This window comes from Carassius auratus, unplaced genomic scaffold, assembly GCF_003368295.1.
Source record: "Carassius auratus strain Wakin unplaced genomic scaffold, ASM336829v1 scaf_tig00032475, whole genome shotgun sequence".
In the NCBI taxonomy this organism is placed as follows: Eukaryota; Metazoa; Chordata; class Actinopteri; order Cypriniformes; family Cyprinidae; genus Carassius; species Carassius auratus.
The window spans coordinates 25921-46414 of record NW_020526004.1 but is presented as its reverse complement, the minus strand read 5'-3'; the positions used below and the strand labels follow the sequence as shown (position 1 = coordinate 46414).

Sequence of the window (20494 nt, the reverse complement as noted above, 5' to 3'; positions counted from 1 at the left end):
TATTATTATTATTTTTTAGTCATTATTCACAGTGATTTATTTAATCAGTTTGACTACCTTTTTACTTCCTCTACTATTATTATTACTATTATTTATTTTATTTTTACATTTATTAAATTTTTATTTATAAAAGGTTTTATTTTTGGTTTTGCCTCCAGATAAACAGCAGTATTGCTTAATCGCTGAGAGGTGTGTGTGAGTGAGAGTATGCGTGTGCGTGTGTGTGTGTAAGAGGAGTGTGTGTGTGTGTGTTGTCCTGATTCACTCAGATGGTTTAGTGTGATGTGCTGCTGGTTGTTAGCCAGCAGACTAACTCTTAGATAGAATCACGAAACACTCAATCCATCAGCAGTCATACAGACTCACAACTGTTACCTTGTGCTCTCCAGTTCTCATGAGCTCAGTGTTTCTGATGTGATTTTTGACAGGAGAGCAGCAGAGAGTCTGAGCAATCACAATGAAGAGGAGCTGCAGCAACGGTGTGAGGAGAGACAACAGGAGATCGATCACATGCAGCAGGTGCTGGAGACCAAGATACAGATACTGCAGGAGGTACAACACTCACACACACACACACACACACACACACACACACACACACATTCACAAGTGTTAATGTTAGTGATGGTGATGAAGTCTCTGTGTGGCAGGAGGCTCAGTTAGCGCGGGACGAGGCCGAGCGCATGGCCAGCATCACTGAATCTCACTCCCAGCATCCATCTGTCACCATGGAAATGGTTGCCAAGGACACTCCAGGAGACACAAGCACAAAGCCTGATGAAGATGCAGACAGTGAGAGGTGAGATTCAGCATTCACAGCATCTCAGTCAGTGTGGAGTGGAAACGTCTAACACAGCGATGCACACAGTCTCTTTCACACTGACCTTTCAGTCCTGCACACAACTAGCCTCCATCTTGCTGACCCTCTCCATCTCTCTCTCTCTTGTGCTGATGATGTGTGTTTGTGCAGGATCGAGCAGCTGAGAGCAGCGCTGTGCCTTAAGGAGCAGATGATCAGAGAGCTAACGGAGGAGAAGACGGAGCTGAGACAGAGAGTGAGACACATGGAGGAGCAGCTGGAGCAGCTGTCTGTGTCTCTGCTGCAGAGAGAGAGAGATGCACAGGTCAGTCTGCACATGCACACACACATGCTCTCTCTCTCACACACACACACACACACATACTCAGATGTCTGTTGGTGATGATTCTCTCTTGTCAGTTCTATCAGGAGGAGTTGGGTCGTGAGAGGCTCCGTGTGCAGCAGGAGATGCAGGTGTGTGTGTGTTTCTGTGCAGTTCTTCACTCGTCTCCAGTACAGATTTACCAGGCCTTCAGGAGCATTACAGGTGGTTGCGTTAGATCCGGTCTGGAGCTGACCTCTGCTGGACCAAGGTCTGTGATCTACAGTCACAGTCTGACGTCTGCTGGTCCGAGATCTTAGGGTGACTTCCTAGCTGTAGACCTGTAGCGGGACAGTAGATGTGATTTAGCAGGACACGTTTTATACATTTACTACTGCTATGCTATGTAGAGTATATACAGATTTACACAGGGCACCCAACTCTCACATATTTAACAGTTGAAACTTTTCTCTGGCAAAACAAATTTGTTTGAATGTTCAGATTGTGCAAATGGTTCAGTACACATTTGTAATTGCACTCTGGAAAGCATCGAAAGGTTGTATTTATGATGTGCTTTCCTAGTGCTGAGCAGTGTAGCCAATCAAAGACATCCACCCAGGTATATGTCCTAGCCCAGTCTTTACTAAAAGAACATTTTGTCTCATTTAGTCAGAAGTCTAACTAAACTAACTAACTAACTCTTTCTTTTAAACTCGCTGAAGTCCCCTTTGTTAACCCGATGATAATCTTACCATTTTCAGGTAAATAAGTTAACATGAAGAGCGTGGCACCACCATTGGCTTAGTTCTTTCTCTTTCTCCTGAGGGAGCACACACACACACACACACACACACACAGAGCGACGTCTGACCTCAATGTATCCCAGTTAAAGCACCTCAGATGCTTCAGAATAAGCACAGTGAGATTAAACTACAGTCCTGCACCATTTTAACCAGATTAGGATCATTTACTAACAGCTTTCTCAAACATGGATCCACACTTTAAATTAAATTCATCAGCCAAAATAGTTTTTTTGTTCAGTGTCTGTGTCATTCAGCTGATATTAAAACCAAATAAAATCAGGGCTCATTTTCCCCATTGCTTATACAATAAACTATGACTGTTTTCAACAGCATGCCTCAGATTAACATTATGATAATGTGATGTTTTGTTTACTGTGTGTTGTAGAGTCTGATGGAAGAGCAGCAGCTGCATCAGTATGAGCACACCGCTGGACAGTGTGTGGATGAACTACAGCAAGCGCAGAAGCAGATCAACGAGAGCGAGACCAACAACAAGGTAAGAGAACTACATTACCCACAATACCCAACACCCAGCACAATACTGTCTCCTTGGTCATTACATTATATGTGTGTGTCTTTATTTATTTATGTATTTATATCTGGCAGAGAGGAGTGTCAGGGTTGATCGTTGTGTGTTTGTTTCTGGTGACTCAGGAGCTTCTGGAGAAAGTGTGTGAGATGGAGTCAGAGCTTCGGTCCATCAGACAAGCTGCTCAGAACCAAGAGAGAACCATCCAGAACCTCACAGACAGCCTGAGAACTAAAGACACAGAGGTCATTATGTACACATGCACACACACACACACACACACACACACACACACACAGAGACACACAGACACGCACACAGACACGCACACACACACTCACACAGACACACGCACACACGCACACACATGTACACACACACAGACACACACACGCACACACACTCACACAGACACACGCACACACATGCACACACATGTACACACACACAGACACACACACACACACACAGACATGCACACACACAGACATGCACACACACACAGACACGCACACACACTCACACAGACACACACGCACACACACGCACACACACACACACGCACACACACACACACACACACACACACAGACACGCACACACACTCACACAGACACACACACACACACACTCACACAGACACACACACACACACTCACACAGACACACGCACACACACGCACAAACATGTACACACACACAGACACACACACATTCACACAGACACACTTACACACACACACACAGACACGCACACACACAGACACGCACACACACACTCACACACACACACACACATACATTCACACAGACACGCACACACACAGACACGCACACACACAGGCACGCACGCACACACACACACACAGACACGCACACACACTCACACACAGACACTCACTCAGACATGCACGCACACGTGTGCGTACACACACACACACACACCACATCACATCACATCACATGAAATATTTGCTAAAGATTCAGTATTGATCAACCTCATAAACTAAAAAAAAAAAACACATCTCAATAGCTTTTCGACTGAATTGCAGGTTTGTAGTTTGCTGTGTATTAAAAGTTGTCATTTGTAAAAATCCTGTGAAGAGACGGGTGGATCTGCTGATTTTAGTTACTGTATCTGTGCTGTATGATTGACTTGATTATGAAGTAGAAAAACATGAGTTCCTTATCTGAGCAGATCTTTTGAAGAATGTGGGTCACCACACAGTTGCTGGTCCCATTGACTTCTGTTGCAGGGAAATAATGATCATTTACATTTTTGGGTAAACTGTCCCTTTAATTATGATGATTTTAAGATTTTTTTTTACTTCAAAATATTAGAATAACTTTAAGTTAGAAAATAAAACCAAACTAGCAATTAAGAAGAATTAATTCTTAAGAATGTTTTATGAATCCAGTCCTTGTTCATTCCAGTTTTCAGTCACTTTTTTCTTGTGTGTGTGTGTGTGTGTGTGTCCTCACCTGTGTCTGTGTAGACTCAGGAGCTGTGCTGTGTGATTGAGGGCCAGAACAAAACACTGCGTAAAATCACAGAGACCCACCAGCAGCAGCTGCAACACACACAGGTGAGCACACACACAGATTGGGAGACAAACACACACAAAAAGGTGAGGACACACACACACACACACACACACTGAAGCCGTGACGTTGGAGTTGCTAGCATCAGGCTGTACTGTGTGCTCTGCAGCTGCTCCTGATGAGTGTTTCCCTCGGTTTCTCTGTAGTCTTCACACGGCGCCGTGGACTCGGGTTCGGTTCTGGGCTCCCAGAGTTCTCTGTTCTCGTGTCAGCTGGAGTTGGAGGCGAGTCAGTGCGCTCACAGACTGACTCAAAGACGTCTGGAGGATCTGAAGCGAGAGCGAGAACGACTGCAGAATGACCTCCAGGAGGCGCTGCAGCACAGAGACGTCAGTCACAAACACAACCAGGTGAGTCTGCTTCACCTGCGCGCTGAGCCCAGATGATCTCACCGTGGTGTGAACACATCAGAGTGCTGCAGATGTCACTGTTATAGGTTTGTTTGTTCATGTTTCACTGCTTTCCTTTGATTTTCTGTATAAGCATGTGACACTAGTATGATCATGTTTTTCTGATTGTGGCTGTCTTTTCTTGGTGTAGATATGTTTTTTTTTGTAGTAATTTTTATTTATTGGTTACAATTGGTTTTGTTATAATACATATTGTTAATATTTTTCCTAGAAGAACAGCACAGGTTGCCTCGATGAGGAAAACATAATGGATATGATTGTGAATGAAGCAAAATATGAACCGATCACATAGAAATCATGTCATGACGGTCCTCAGTCCTGTAAATATAATGTGAACATGATCTGTAGACAGTGAGAGTTTTGGGGCAACACCAGAAATAGATGAGACAATAGGAATGTTTCGGAAACCATCATTGTTTCTGTGATTCTGATTGTGTGTGTGTGTGTGTGTGTGTGTGTGTTACAGGAGCTGCGTGAGATGGTTGAGCAGCTGCGGTCTGAGCTGCAGGTCAAAGTGTGTGAGCTGAGAGATTGTGAAGCCTTGACTCGCTCAGAAATCACTGACCGGGACAAAAGTATTGCACAGCTCCAGCAGAGTTTATGCCGCAAAGACGCACTGCTGCAGGTCCCTATCTCCTTCATACTGGAATGAAGACGGGACCTTTCTTGTGTTTTGTGTCAAACTTCAGCTTTGTTTTTCTTCCAGGAGTATGCAGAGCTTGACTCGTGTGACTCCAGCAGTCGCGAGGAGAGAGACGCGCTGCTGCAGACGCTAAGGAGCCGCATCCGAGACAGAGACGCCGCGCTGGAGGTGTGTGATCCATCACATCTATTCTGTCCTGTCTGGCTCTTGTAGACCCCCCCACACAGGAAGTTAGGTAGCTCTAATTAAAATCAAAATGTGACCTTGGACCACAAAACGTAAGTGTCAGTTTTTCTAAATTTGGATTTATACTTCATCTGAAAGCTGAATAAATCATCTCTCCATTGATGTGTGGTTTGTTCGGAGGAATCTGAGGAAGCAAAAAAAATGAAATATTGAGAAAATCATCTTTAAAGTTGTTCAAATGAAGTTCTTAGCAATGCATATTACTAATCAAACATTAATTTTGATAACATTTACAATAGGAAATTTCCAAAATATATTCATGAAACATGATCTTTACTTAATATCCTAATAGTTTTTGGCATAAAATAAAAATTTATAATTTTGATCCATAAAATGTATTTTTGGCTATTGCTACAAACATACCCCAGCAAATTAAGACCTAGGGACCCTTTGGTCTGTGTATTTTATGTGTCTCCTTTATTTGACACCCCTGATTCAGATCATCAGCTCGTTAGGAAAGGGCTCTATGAACTGAGCTGAGTGTGTCAGATAAGAGAGACCGGGTTTCAGGATTGAAACCACTGCACTATTCACACTGTTATTGCATCTTCTGTCACGTGATAGTGAGGTGATGAAACCTCTATCAGTGAGTGTGTGTTTGTGTCTGATTCCTCAGATCTACTCAGGTGATCAGATGCACCACTTTCCTTTTCTTCTGGAAGTCTAGCTGAAATCTGTGTTGTGTTTCAGCGATCAATCGATGAGAAGTTCCTCTGTCTGGAGGAGAAGGACGGTGAGGTGCATCGACTGCAGCTGGTGCTCCGTGAGAAAGAGCGAGACCTGGAGAGACTGCGCTGTGTCCTCAATAACAACAACGACACCATCACGGTGTGTGTCACGACCAGCACTGATGCACACACTGGCTACATTTAAACCAATAACCAATAATCTGTTTGTAATCGGATTGACTGCTCAGTCAGACTGAAAAACCTTCATGAAACTCCTTATGCGATCCGACTGAACTCGATCAGAATTAAATTTCGATTCGATTGAAGGGGGTGGTTTATTCCTCTTCTAACACCATTGAGAGCCCATGTAAACACTCGATCAGACTGAAACCTGAAACTGAAAGGACTGTGCTTGTGCAATTATGCAGAAATAGCGTTTTGATGTATGATGTTCGGAACAACGGCTCTTAATTTTGAATAAAGGTGTGTATGAATGAGTGTCCTGTCATTATAAAACTCTCCTTTACTTGGCAGCTGTGAAGTGGAGCAGCACAGCCTCCCAGCAGTCCTTCTTTTGGATTCTCATCCACAGGAACCCAGTTTGGGGCGCAGGGAGGGACTTCTTTACTGCATGATAAATATGAGCAGCATGGCACAGTGGTATATATATATATATATATATATATATATATATATATATATATATATATATATATATATATATATATATATATATATATATATATATATCCATAAATAGATAAAATATTAAATTCTGCTCTTAAAAACAAATAAAGAGTGTAGGAGACTGGTTATTATGTGCAAACATTGAAAAAAAAAATCTATTCCGATTTGAAGCTTGTAACATATAAAAGCGCACATCAACCCCATCACTTTATTTAGCGTTCATGTAAATACTACAATCAGATTCATCAATTTTGAACCTGAACCAAAATTGTGCATGTAAGCGTAGCCACTGTCTGCTTAACTGTGTCTGAACTCTGTGTGTGAAGGGTTTGGATGCTCTGGTGCGAAGTAAGGATCTGGATTTGGAGAGAACGCAGGAAACGTTCCAGAAACTGGAGTGGCTGAAACAGCAGAGCGATGAGAAACACACATTCGCTGTACAGGAGAGAGACGGCATCATTCAGCAGCTGCAGAAGGCGCTGCGCTCACACAGCAGAGAGAGCGAGGTAACACACACACTAGGCTAGTCTCACACACCCTACAGCAGTGCTTTCTGTCTGTTGAAAACATCTGATCACCTCATGAACACAAGCAGCAGGATCTCTGCTTGTCTGATGTTTACATTTCTGCATTCAGCAGACGCTTTTATCTAAAACTGCTTGTTACATTCAGGGAATGTGCTTTATCGGTCGCTTTCAAACCCCTGCCGCCGCTGGTGTTATACTCTACTGGAACGTGTAAACCACAGCTTTGCATCGGATGCACTGATGTAAACGTGCACAGAAACATCTGAAGGATGCATAAAAGCAGCCAATCAAATTAGAGCATTCAATTTCAGCAGCTCATGGCGTTATGCATCAGTCAGTTAATGCTACACACACACCAAACACAGATGTCCCCATGCACACTTTAAACACACATGGCCACTTGTGATGTGTTTGCAGGAGCTCAGGTCAGTGCTGCTGGAAGAAGTGTCCACTGCTGACCTGCTCCATGATCTCCAGTCCCATCTGACCATGAAAGAGCATCTGTTTCAGGAAGTGATGTCAGACCGTAGCCGGCAGGCACAGGAACACCACAGACAGCTGACGGAGCTGCTCCACACCATCAGCTCCAGAGATCAGGACATGAAGGTGCAGCTGATTGTCAGTTCATTACTGTCTGCTGGCTGATTTCTTCATCATGTTTGACATGTTCTGGTCTCTCAGGATTACAGCCAGCAGTCGGGCCGGGTGATTTCCGAGCAATCGGGTCAGTTGGAAGAGTTGCGGAGGCAACTAACATTGCGAGAACAGGAGCTGAATGACATGAACAGGCAGCGAGAGAAGGACGTTTCTGCGTCCAGAGAGCTGCAGAGACTTCAGGACGTACTCAAGGAGAAAGACACTTTCCTACAGGTCAAACACACTCACACACACTTGGCGGAACCTCATGAAGGGCATGCCTTTATAGCTGTTCAGTGAAAGAGAATCAGACTGACTAAAAAACAACTGACATATTCGTCTGCTTTTTCTCATTAAAAGGGGTCATATGTTGCCATTTCAAGTTTTCCTTTGTCTTTTGAGTGTTACATGCTGTTCCTGCTTAGATAAGATCCTTAAAGTTGCAGAGACTAAAGTCTCAAGCTAGGGTTGCTGTTATAGACGGTGTTAACGGTTTTACCGGTGTGAAGCACAGACACTACAATTAAAACTGAACGTGGCTGCTCTATGCAGCGTTCTGAACGGCAGTCGCATCATGGATCAGATTTCATTTATCATTTGAGCAAGAAGAGTGAGGTGTGAGACATACGAGATGAGACGATGACAGAAGAGTTTGAAAAATACATGCAAAAGCACCGGATTTAAAAATATTTAGGATTTTGGATAGCCTGTTCTCTTCCACAGAGGTGGACTGTAGTGAAGTCTTTTTACTTTACTCAAGTAAATGTAAAAAGTATCTGCAGTGTATCAGTGTTATTATATTATTTACTTCACTAAAGCCTACTTTTTACGGCACTTCATTTCATAAATAAAAGTTGTTGTTCGTTTTATCATTAATACTTAACTACATAAAAAATGGACTGATTTCTTGTATTTTAAGTAAATCTTTGAATTACTTTTACTTAGTAAAAGAAAGTAATAGATTTCTAATGTAATTAAGTATTAAATAATGTTTCATATGGAATGTAGTGCAGTAAAAAGAACAATATTATACTTTGGAATGTTGTGAAGTAAAGTTTTTTAAAGAAAATTGTCTGAAAGTACAGACACTTGAAGTACTTTTACAGTAGAGTAAAAATACTTCACTTCTGTTCTTTTTTTACAATGTGCACCACCGTACCAAGTTAATGATGGGCTGTGCATCAGTGTAACTTTGGTAATGATGGGCTGTGCATCAGTGTAACTTTGGTAATGATGGGCTGTGCATCAGTGTACCTTGGTAATGATGGGCTGTGCATCAGTGTACCTTGGTAATGATGGGCTGTGCATCAGTGTACCTTGGTAATGATGGGCTGTGCATCAGTGTACCTTGGTAATGATGGGCTGTGCATCAGTGTACCTTGGTAATGATGGGCTGTGCATCAGTGTACCTTGGTAATGATGGGCTGTGCATCAGTGTACCTTGGTAATGATGGGCTGTGCATCAGTGTAACTTTGGTAATGATGGGCTGTGCATCAGTGTACCTTGGTAATGATGGGCTGTGCATCAGTGTACCTTTGGTAATGATGGGCTGTGCATCAGTGTACCTTTGGTAATGATGGGCTTTGCATCAGTGTAACTTTGGTAATGATGGGCTGTGCATCAGTGTACCTTGGTAATGATGGGCTGTGCATCAGTGTACCTTTGGTAATGATGGGCTGTGCATCAGTGTACCTTTGGTAATGATGGGCTGTGCATCAGTGTACCTTTGGTAATGATGGGCTGTGCATCAGTGTACCTTTGGTAATGATGGGCTGTGCATCAGTGTACCTTTGGTAATGATGGGCTGTGCATCAGTGTACCTTTGGTAATGATGGGCTGTGCATCAGTGTACCTTGGTAATGATGGGCTGTGCATCAGTGTACCTTTGGTAATGATGGGCTGTGCATCAGTGTAACTTTGGTAATGATGGGCTGTGCATCAGTGTACCTTTGGTAATGATGGGCTGTGCATCAGTGTACCTTTGGTAATGATGGGCTGTGCATCAGTGTACCTTGGTAATGATGGACTGTGCATCAGTGTACCTTGGTAATGATGGGCTGTGCATCAGTGTAACTTTGGTAATGATGGGCTGTGCATCAGTGTACCTTGGTAAGGATGGGCTGTGCATCAGTGTACCTTGGTAATGATGGGCTGTGCATCAGTGTACCTTGGTAATGATGGGCTGTGCATCAGTGTACCATGGTAATGATGGGCTGTGCATCAGGGTACTGTGGTAATAATGGGCCAGACCCCAGTGTACTGCAGTAACGATGTGCTGTGCATCAGTGTACCGTGGTAATGATGGACTGTGCATCAGTGTACCAGGGCAATGATGGGCCAGGTGCCAGTGTACCACAGTAATGATTGGCTGTGTGTGCAGGAGTTTCTGCGGGGTCCGAGTGAGTTGAACTCCACACCAGAACCGGCACAGGGTGAGTTTTCACTGCAGTACCTCCCACATTAGATCAATTAAAATTATTGATTCACTACATTCTGTGTGTGTGTGTGTGTGTGTGTTTGTGTGTGCGTTTATGATGACCAGCCGTGTGTATGAGCAGCTCAGGTGATCTGGATGTACAAGCCATCAGAGATGAACTACAGCTGACCCTTAAGAAATACAAAGAGACTGAGGTAAACACACACACACACACACACACACACACACACACACACACACACACACACACACTAAATCAGGTACACATGTAGATCATGTCATTTTTATCTAGTTATCACTTTTCACAATCCATGTCCTAAATGTGGGAAAACCTTTCCTATTACTGTGTTCATTGAATAAATTAAGTGATTTTTAAAAATTCTTTAGTCGGTGCATTACAGTTTTTTACAGACGCTAGGACACATTTCTCAATACTTAGGTCACTTTTGCTAAACTCTTCACACAGTGAGCACAACAGAAGTCTATGTGGGCTAAACTGAGGATCAGTTATCATTGCTTTGGCACAAAATGCATTCAATGACTACATCTTTTCTCATTCAGACACAGCAACTGCCAAAACTCTTTGTACATACAGGCCAATTTGCACATGCTTACATACTGTTTTCACAACTGTTAAACTGATATTCAAAACAATAACATAATACAAAACTGAATAAGGCAGCAATTTGCTACATTTCTACAGTAATATTTGAATGAAATATATTTTAAATCTTAAAATTAAATGCTATAAAAACAATTATAAATATGACCAACTACATTATTAAATGTCCCTCCTGGACGCAATGAATGCTGGATGCCTGGACATATTAGCAGAAGATTGCCAGGGATGGATCAGGCATGCCAGAAGATTCTTTCATAAGATGTGATGTGGATGAAAACCTGTGGCCAAATGGAGAAGACAAAGTAGATTAGCATTACTATTGTATCTTTAACATGGATGGTGTGTATACAAATTTTTGTATTTTGGAATTACTCAAAATAAAAATAAATAAACAACATAAAATACTGATGAATTCTGCATCATGTCTGATTCATTCCAGTAACATATATTGCAGTGAATTATAAACAGAGATGTGTCCTTGTTTTACACAAGAAAACATTGTATAATGCAACATGTTGTAAGTGTTTTTCAGTACAGTAGCGGGATTTGGAGTCAAAAAGGTTGAGAAACACTGTAGTAATTGTTTTTCTGTCCTTTGTGTGTGTGTTTAGCGGGAGCTCTCAGAGATGCGCTCGGTTCTGTCTGCAGGGCATTACAACACATCAAGCTCTGATCAGCAGGTAACATCATGAGAGAGCACGTGTGTGTGTGTGTGTGTGTGTGTTTACGTTCCTCCAGTGTGTGTGTTAGTGTGTGTGTGCTTACGTTCCTCCAGTGTGTGTGTTAGTGTGTGTGTGTGTGTGTGTGTGTGTGTGTGCTTACGTTCCTCCAGTGTGTGTGTTAGTGTGTGTGTGCTTACGTTCCTCCAGTGTGTGTGTTTGTGTGTGTGTGTGTGTGAACTTGTGTTCTGTGTGTGTGTGAACTTGTGTTCTCTCTGTGTGTGTACTTACGTTCTCCGTGTGTGTCAGTGTGTCCTGCAGCAGCTGGTGTCGGAGCAGCAGGCGCTGAATGAAGCTCTGAGAGCAGAGAAGAGTGTTTATGAGAAGCTCAGATGTGTCCAAGGTCAGGACGACAGGTCAGAACTCCAGCACACACTCCGTGTTAAAATCCATCACTCATGATGCTGACCTGAGTGGCAAATAGCAAAAAACATATCATCATAATAGTCATAATAAAAATATCATAATAGTCGTCCATGTGATATGACTCTTGCATTCAAAGTCTTCTGAAGTCATGTGATGCTTTGTGTGAGGAAGAGACTGATATTAAACCAGTTTATCACTGAAAACATCTGTCTCTGCTGAAGCTTTCAGATCTCACACTCCTACCTGTGCATCATGTTTCACATGATATCAGCAAGTACAAACATCAGTCACAGAGCAAGTGTGTGTTGATAGAATGTTCACTGTTGTCTGAACTCTTGCTTTAAGAGCTGAAGAGCCACTGGCAGCTGTGTGTGAGTGGTTCTGTTCTGATGCGTCTGTGTCGTTAGCAGTGCTGAGAAGCCTGGAGCGCTGCACACTGAACTGCACTCGCTTCAGGTGCTGCGCCAACAGCTGGAGGAAACCCTGACGAGGGCCCGCGAGACGGCGCTGGTGCTGCACCGGGCCGTGCTGGTCCAGACCGACTATGGAGGTGGGACACTGCAGGGCCACTAAATCTGAATAAACCTCTAGCTTGTCGCTGAAATGAAGACACATAACCAGCCAGTACTCGTGTGTGTGTGTGTGTGTGTGTGTCTGTATGTTTTATCCATTTATCCAAATGATGTTTGTGTCTGTTGATGTTCTGTGTACGGTCTGCCTCATTCATTAATTAGAGTTCCAGAAACGCCGCAGCTGGACTGTAGAACATACTGGCTGTGATTTGGCTCTGGAAACAGAAATATAAGAACGAGATGTATGAAGAGGAGATTTAGTGTTTGTCTTGTTTCTTTCTAGAATCCAGCAGTGATGAAGATGAAGACGATTGTGACAGCAGCAGCAGTGAGGAGTTCCCAGACAGCATCGAGGAAGATGAGATCAAACTGACGGCTCAGAGTCTGACGAGCACGCAGGTAAGAAGAAAACCTCTGAGAAACAGCTCTTAAAGAAACACTAATTCAGAGTCTCCTGAAGCTCAGGGTTAGAAATGGAGTTGCTCATCTGTTGTACAAACCTTTCCATTACTGGGCCAGATAAAGGCCACAGCTCCTGAAGATTATAGGAATTATTTAAAAGATTCAGCTGCAACAAAGTACTTTTTGTTTTATGGTTTTAATTTCATGTTTGTTGCTTGAAGCTCCTTCATCTCCAATACTAGCATACTTTTAAAAGACAACATCTTTAATTCATATACACATTTAACTCTTTCCCCACCATTGATAAGTTATCTCGTCTTTTAGAAGACAATGACAGTGCTTCCCCGCCACAGACAAGTTTTTATGGCTTCTCGTGTCTTCACTCAGGGGCGCTATTACACATCTTCTGAACAAGTACAAAACCTCCCGAACAAAAACACAAGTGAACAGGACTGAGAAACGAGCGATCTCTTATGTCAACAAATGCATGTTAAAAATAATGTAAGCAGCATATAAATAAAAACTACATAATGTTACAGAGTAAAATGTTGATCTAGGAAGTGGTATATGTCTGTGCAGGTGTTGTTGAAAGCGATTAACTGGATTTATGCTTTGATAATCATACTGAATATTATCCAGATGTCATTTTGGAAAAGAGAAGAGGCTCTGATCTTTATTCTTGTGTTATGCATATTCAAATATTTAAATGGCAAAAATATACTGGAACTGAATTTGAGGGAAAATCATCAAAATCACTGGCGGTGGATGGCAACTTAAAAAAATGATAAATGCTGGCAGGGAAAGAGTTAAGAATCTGAAATATAGTCTTTAGTATTTGTTTGTGGTTAGTGTATCTGTGCGTGTTCTTCTGACAGAGAGCTGAGGAGTTTGGCAGGAAGCTGATGTCTCACAATACATCAGAGCAGAGAAACCAAGATAATAGTGAGACGGGCTGCTCCTCACTCGCTCGCTCCAGGTACCAAATCCATTCCCTTCAGATCGCTTGAGTCTGCTGGCGTCTTCCTGCTTTGATGCAATCGTATCTCTCACAGGAACGATCTGAATGAAGACGAGTCTGGATTAGCAGCGGATGAGGAGGAATCTGTCAGGTGTCGAGGGTCGGAGAAGCGTGAAACAGAACGGCCAAACTCCCGTGAGTCTCAGGAAGTTTACTGTACGTTCCGAGAGCAGGAAGAGGAGGAAGAATATTATGATGAAGATGGAGAGGAAGGGGAAGATGTAAGGGGCCCTCAGGGCAAGCGTGGGCCCCCAAATGTGAAGCTGCGGGAGGGGAGGTGGAAGAGGAGATGCACCAGACCTCATTCTCTGGACCTCGGAGCTCTGCTGTCTCACGAACCTGCAGGCCGGCACACAGTTCAGGTAATACATCATCAGCCAAATAACTAGCACTGGTTAACACTAACCAGCTTCATTTTCATACAGCAAAGTACAGACTGAAGTACTACATCATTCAGGTAAGAACAGTGGGTTTGTGAAGGATTCAGTGTTTGTTTTGTGATCAGGATGTAGGAATGAAACGAGAGGTCGAGGGTGACAGCAGTGGTTCGAGCACAGGAGGGGGCGGAGCCATTGGCTTCTGGCAGTATGTGGAGGCGGGGCTTCGGGAGCAGGCGGAGCGTCTCCGTGGCGACCTCGCAGTGAGTCGTCAGGAGAGTCGCGAGCTGCAGGAGAGACTGATGGTGTCCGAGGCAACGGTGCAGGCACAGGCCGAACAACTGAAAGACTACAGAGAGCTGCTGAGTGAGGAGACACACACACATACATGCACCATACTTACACATGCGCACACACACATCAAGTGATCCTTATTTATATGACTATTCTTACAATACAAATTCTTTTTAAATTAGCTTTCAGTATTCAACAGGGAAATAGTGTAACTATGTACTATGTAACATGTTAGGGTTTTTTCTCCCGCTGATGAACGATACAAACATTGACAGCCAATCAGAATCTGTCCTATTGTAACGAGCTTGAGAATTTAAAGCCTCATACACAGCTGCACTGAGAATAAACAGATGATATCGTCAGCTGGTGTGGACACTAATATCATTATCTTTATAGTTATCATTCTTGGTGTGTATGGGCCTTAACAATTCTCTTAACAATTATTTAATGGATTTGAATAATAGAAATGTGCTAGTGTTATGTGTAAGCCAGGTTAAAGAGATGGGTCTTTAATCTAGATTTAAACTGCAAGAGTGTGTCTGCCTCCCGAACAATGTTAGGTAGGTTATTCCAGAGTTTAGGAAAAGGATCTGCCGCCCGCAGTTGATTTTGATCTAGTAGCAATGTAAGTTAATATAATATATTATCTTAATGAGAACTGTCCCTGTGCTGTGATGTTGTGATATTTTACCTAGTAAAATATGTACAAATGACTGTGAGATCGGTGTAAAATTTCCACACATTGCATTTAAATAAACACGCATTTTGATTGGTAATAACAATCATACGTCATTTTATGACGGCAGACCTGACACGACACTGGCATTATTTTTATACTCACTAGAGGGCGCTAAAATGTCAAATGTAAATATAGGTCTTTATAAAATGCTTGCACAAATGACCTATAGGGTCGTATTTTGTTGGAGGACAGGATTGCATAACAGTGAAAGCTAACGCTATGTTTCCTAAAAGTGTGAAATGTAACGGTCCTAGTATTAACCCTTTAAACAAATGTTGTCATCAATAGTGTCAAACGCTAAGATCCAGTAGCACAAAAAGAGAGATACACCATGATCAGATGATAAGAGCAGATCATTTGTATCTCTGTTGAGAACAGTCTCAGGACTATGATACGGTCTAAATCCTGAATGGAAATCCTAACAGATAAGATTTTTCTCTAAAAAGGAACATAGTTGATGATACTACCTTTTCTAGTATCTTTGACAGAACAAGGTGAATCGAGACACATAGACACACACCATACTAACACGTATACACACACATCCACTCACACACACACTCACCCCTGTGATTTGTACTGATGGTTCTGTCTTTGCCAGCTGAGAGCGCCGTGCAACAGGACAGTAAGCAGGTGCAGGTGGATCTTCAGGATCTGGGATACGAGACGAGCGGCCGCAGCGAGAACGAAGCAGAGAGAGACGATGCCAGCAGCCCCGGTACACACACTTGACACACACATACCTGACACAAATACACCAAACACAAACCTGACACAAACATCAACACAGCAGCTCCAAACTAGTGCCTTTCTTTTCTGAAGGAATGAAAACCTTTTAAAAAGAGAAAAGTGGGACAATAAACATGAGTGTGGGATGGCCTTTTGCTTTAATGACACCAGCACTGGAACTACATGAACAGAAATCGATGATTATGTGACACACCCAAATTTCTGCTGCATTCTGGGACACAGATGATGCAGTGTCTCTCAGTCTCAAATGTTTTGCATGTGATGAACATTCATGTGCTGATTGAAAGTAGTGCTGCAGCTCAGTGCATGTCGTGTTGTTCTGTCTTCAGAGTTTGATGAGCTGGAGACGGGCGTCTCTCTCTCAGTTTCGGTAAGCAGACGCAGTGGCTGGAATGCAGACAGCGACGGTACGCAGAACGATGACCCGTCCTCACTGAAGCGTCTGGTGCAGGATCTGCGCTCACAGCTCTCTTGCTGCCAAAAAGTGATCCGCAGCCTGCAGCTGCGCATCCGCTCTCTCTCAAACACCTCCGATTACGCCTCCAGCCTGGAGCGCACGCCACGCAAGGTAACGCACCGGTGATGTTAGCACTGACCTGTTAGTAACGTTACCACCGCCTCATCTGCAGAATCACTTCAGACTAATCATATTATACTTTGATATGTTGCTCTCTAATACTCGGCTGTGATTGGCCAGCCATTCTTTGGCCAAAATCGGTAATGACACCAAACTTTATAATGAATTGTTTTCTTGCACAGCCATGCTGATTTCATGTCTCTCTAATAACTCCTGCTTTTTACTTTGGTCTTTCCCTCAGATTAATAGTTCAAGTTAATTCATCTGTTAATGAGATTAAGAGCCACACAGGTCAGTGTATTGAGCTGTGCTTCTGACCCGTCAGGTGAACTGGGCGTTTCAGGTGAGCTCGGCTCACAGCGGTCCAGATGAGGATGAGGGCTGGCAGTCAGACGGGCCGCTGAGACCCAGCTGTGAGCTGCAAGAGCTGGTGAACCGTGTGACACTGCTGGAGAAGCAGATCAGGAGCTCCACACGTGAGGGAAAGAGTGGCCCGGAGGACGGGAAATGTGCCACCTGGCCCGGGTGAGGCACTTTCAAGACTGCCAACCTTTATTTTCTGCAGCTCTTTGGATTGAGTCAAAGCACCTTTACTGCAATAAACAAAGGAAATAACAGAATCAGTCATGCAAACTACATCAAATATAAAACTGATGCAAAAAAATGAGACTTCAATCCTGGTCAGACGGTGGGGTGGTATTTTAGTATGCAAATTTATTCAAAGAATATAGGAAATGAGAATACAACTCATAACTTGCAAACAGATTAGTAAGTATTAAAATCAGCTTCAAATATAGAAAATACAAATCCCAAAATTAATAAAGTTTTAAAAGCAATCCATGTATGATGGATGTTGCCCAATTAAGAGTAATACAAAATGCATTATAATATTCAAAAGTAATCAAGATGTTAAAAATAATAATGCAAAGTATACAACAATACCCTGCATATCAAAAGTCAAAAGTTATAATAGTATTCATATAATAACAAATAATATAATAATAATCATATCTGAGATGAATAAAACCTGAGAGAAGTTCAAAGTATTCAAGTGAGCCCGGAATCAAAGATAAAGAAGGTGAGAAAAGACTAAGTCCAGCTAGAAGGGTCTAGGCTGAACTCAGTCTGAGCGAGAGTAAGGAGGGGTGAATTTGCCTCCTCTTATAGTCCTGCAAATCTGTATCAAACCCATGCCACGTCTCTGCAGCCACGTCTCAAACAGATATCGAAACAGTCGTCATCCTTCTCCGAAAATACATACTAGCCCTTGCAGCCTAATTTCAGTTCCTTATTTCTTAAGGTCAGCAGATTGTTTGTTCAAAGTCCAACTGTCCTACCTCAGAAGATTAATCGTCTTGTTCTCTCTTATTAAGAACCCACAGGGGGGGGTTGAAATGACTCCAAATAACAGACGTGTGATGGAATATAAACGTCTCTGAATCATGCGGTTTTTAGAAGTATAAACATTTCGTGGAAATCTTTTATCTTTAACTTTTCTTATTTCCATATTGGTATAGAAGTCTTCTAAGTCTAAAGTTCAGCTGAGGCCTTCAGCACAGGCTGTCCTGTACTTTTAAGCACGTAGCAAATGCACACATGACAGAAGTCAAAAATTGGGTTACACCAAAAACCGATTCATTTTCAGCTGTCAAGCAACTCTACAGAAGACAAGAGCATAATTTTTTTTTCGTCATCAGGGTTCGCTGCATAAACACAGTCATCATATTAACTGTGTCTTTAGAACACGTTTGACCAGCTAGCAGTTAAAAATAATCAGTCTTACATTTCAGATTCAGATTAGATCCATCTACCTCTTTGTAACTGAATTATAGTTAAACATAGTTTTGAACAATGTCGGTGTGCATACACTTGTAGAAAACAGTGTGTTAAAACATAGTCCTGCTCTGCTCTTCTCATCTGGAGCACGACCAGCTTTAGAAGTTTATTCAACCAGCCAGAGTTCAGTTCAACAGCAACAGAAATGCTGGACACACAGCATATATTTCTGTGTTAAAAAAATCCAGCAAAGCACCAATTTGTTTCCTCTTTCTGTATGTAAAGGAAGTACAACACACTGATCCAGGCCCAGGCACGAGAGCTGTCACACTTACGTCAGAAGATGCGAGAAGGCCGGGGCATCTGCCACATCCTCACACAGCACTTGAGTGACACGACCAAAGCTTTCGAGGAGCTGCTCCGTGCCAATGACATTGATTACTACATGGGCCAAAGCTTCCGGGAGCAGCTTTCCCAGAGTTCCTCACTCGCTCAGAGAGTCAGCACCAAGATCAGTGGACGTGAGTGTGTGTGCACACTCTTTACAAGTACTATCTGACCTTTTCTTTAAGTTTCTGTTGGTTTGTAAATATACAGTCCTTCACTAAATGTTTTCTGTGTTTGTCAGGTGATCGTTCAGAACAGCAAGATGATAAAATGGGTCACGAGTTACTAGCACTGAGGTGAGCGTCAGCTGGAATTTAATATACAGAAGTTCACTTCACTTTATTATTGACAGGTGGTTGTGTTCTTCTATAGGTTGAGTAAGGAGCTCCAACACAAAGATCAAATCATTGAATCTCTCCACACTCAGTTACAGCAGCGTTCGGACACGCCCTGCAGCAGCCACGCCCCCTCAGAGACAACAGACCAGTCAGACTGCGCCTCGTTTGTGTCCAACGAGAGAGGATCTACCAATGAGGATGTGGACCTGTGCTCAGATCTGGATGCCACCATTGAGTTTCCACAGGAGGAGCCTCTACCCAAAGACAGAGGTGTGAAAACTACCATCACACACACACAAACACACACACACACACACACACACACTCACACACATACACACTAATGAGAGTTACTAAAACAAACACTCACTCACACACACACACAAATAAAATGAGTAACTGAAACCAACAAACACACACGCACACACACACACAAATGAGAATTACTTAATCACACACACATGCATACTCTCTCTCACAAACACACAAACTCACACAGGTTTGTTTTTGTGAATTGTGGGGATATTCCATAAAGAAAATATTTAATATTCACAGATGAAAGTTTAGTTATTATCAAGATATGTGCATTTCTCAGAACGAATACAAGCATGATAAATGTCAAGCCAATGAGCCTGTGCTTATATTTTCTCTACACCATATTTTAGATTTGAGATATTTAAATAATGTGCAGTATTATTTATATAATAGGCTATGAATTATGTGTTATATTATTCAAAGTAAATTGTGGTTTACTTTGCATCGGAGCATTAAAAGTGCTAGCCTATAGTGAGCTAGGCTTGCATGTTTTCTAAATTATTTTCTTTGTTTTAGTAAAACGTGAGGCACTGTATAATTTCACTCCCATTATTTAGGCCTAATTAAAAATACGAATAAATTAAACCTTCACAATTTAACTAAATCATTGAAACTCAAAAGAATAAACTGAATAATAAAACATCTTCACGTATAAACTCAAAATATCTCATTATAATTAACAAAATGCAACTTCAGTGATTTTACTTGAAAAGTAAAGAGTCTTCTTTACTTGCTTTCATGTAATTTAAGTAAAATAAATAAATAAATAAATTGCAGCCGCATTTAAATGCAGGTTTGTATAACATTCCCTAAAATATATAAATATATATAAATATATAAATTTCCTTAAATATTTTTTTAAGATTTGCTCTGCAAGCATGATGCTGAGTGCTTCCGCAGCATTTATTCTTATTTGTCTACATATTTTATCT

At 42.2% G+C, this 20494-nt stretch overlaps 1 protein-coding gene across 5 annotated transcripts in view; it reads left to right on the top strand.

Annotated features, from left to right (window-relative positions):
- LOC113080899 (myomegalin-like) overlaps positions 1–20494 on the top strand; it is a 55265-nt gene that overhangs the window by 15152 nt on the left and 19619 nt on the right. For 2 of the 5 annotated variants that reach the window (XM_026252949.1, XM_026252945.1), the window contains exons 6-34: positions 429–552; positions 651–799; positions 971–1124; positions 1220–1273; positions 2310–2420; positions 2579–2698; positions 3950–4039; positions 4202–4405; positions 4932–5090; positions 5172–5276; positions 6045–6182; positions 7036–7215; positions 7654–7842; positions 7918–8106; positions 10254–10305; positions 10416–10504; positions 11544–11612; positions 11901–12007; positions 12425–12567; positions 12873–12988; positions 13867–13967; positions 14044–14371; positions 14515–14752; positions 16021–16137; positions 16499–16737; positions 17072–17271; positions 18808–19049; positions 19151–19205; positions 19282–19517. In XM_026252949.1, the coding sequence (XP_026108734.1) occupies positions 429–552; positions 651–799; positions 971–1124; positions 1220–1273; positions 2310–2420; positions 2579–2698; positions 3950–4039; positions 4202–4405; positions 4932–5090; positions 5172–5276; positions 6045–6182; positions 7036–7215; positions 7654–7842; positions 7918–8106; positions 10254–10305; positions 10416–10504; positions 11544–11612; positions 11901–12007; positions 12425–12567; positions 12873–12988; positions 13867–13967; positions 14044–14371; positions 14515–14752; positions 16021–16137; positions 16499–16737; positions 17072–17271; positions 18808–19049; positions 19151–19205; positions 19282–19517 (4298 nt within the window). The remainder of the gene's footprint in view (positions 1–428; positions 553–650; positions 800–970; positions 1125–1219; positions 1274–2309; positions 2421–2578; positions 2699–3949; positions 4040–4201; positions 4406–4931; positions 5091–5171; positions 5277–6044; positions 6183–7035; positions 7216–7653; positions 7843–7917; positions 8107–10253; positions 10306–10415; positions 10505–11543; positions 11613–11900; positions 12008–12424; positions 12568–12872; positions 12989–13866; positions 13968–14043; positions 14372–14514; positions 14753–16020; positions 16138–16498; positions 16738–17071; positions 17272–18807; positions 19050–19150; positions 19206–19281; positions 19518–20494) is intronic. The other 3 variants (XM_026252946.1, XM_026252947.1, XM_026252948.1) reach the window with 3 other exon arrangements.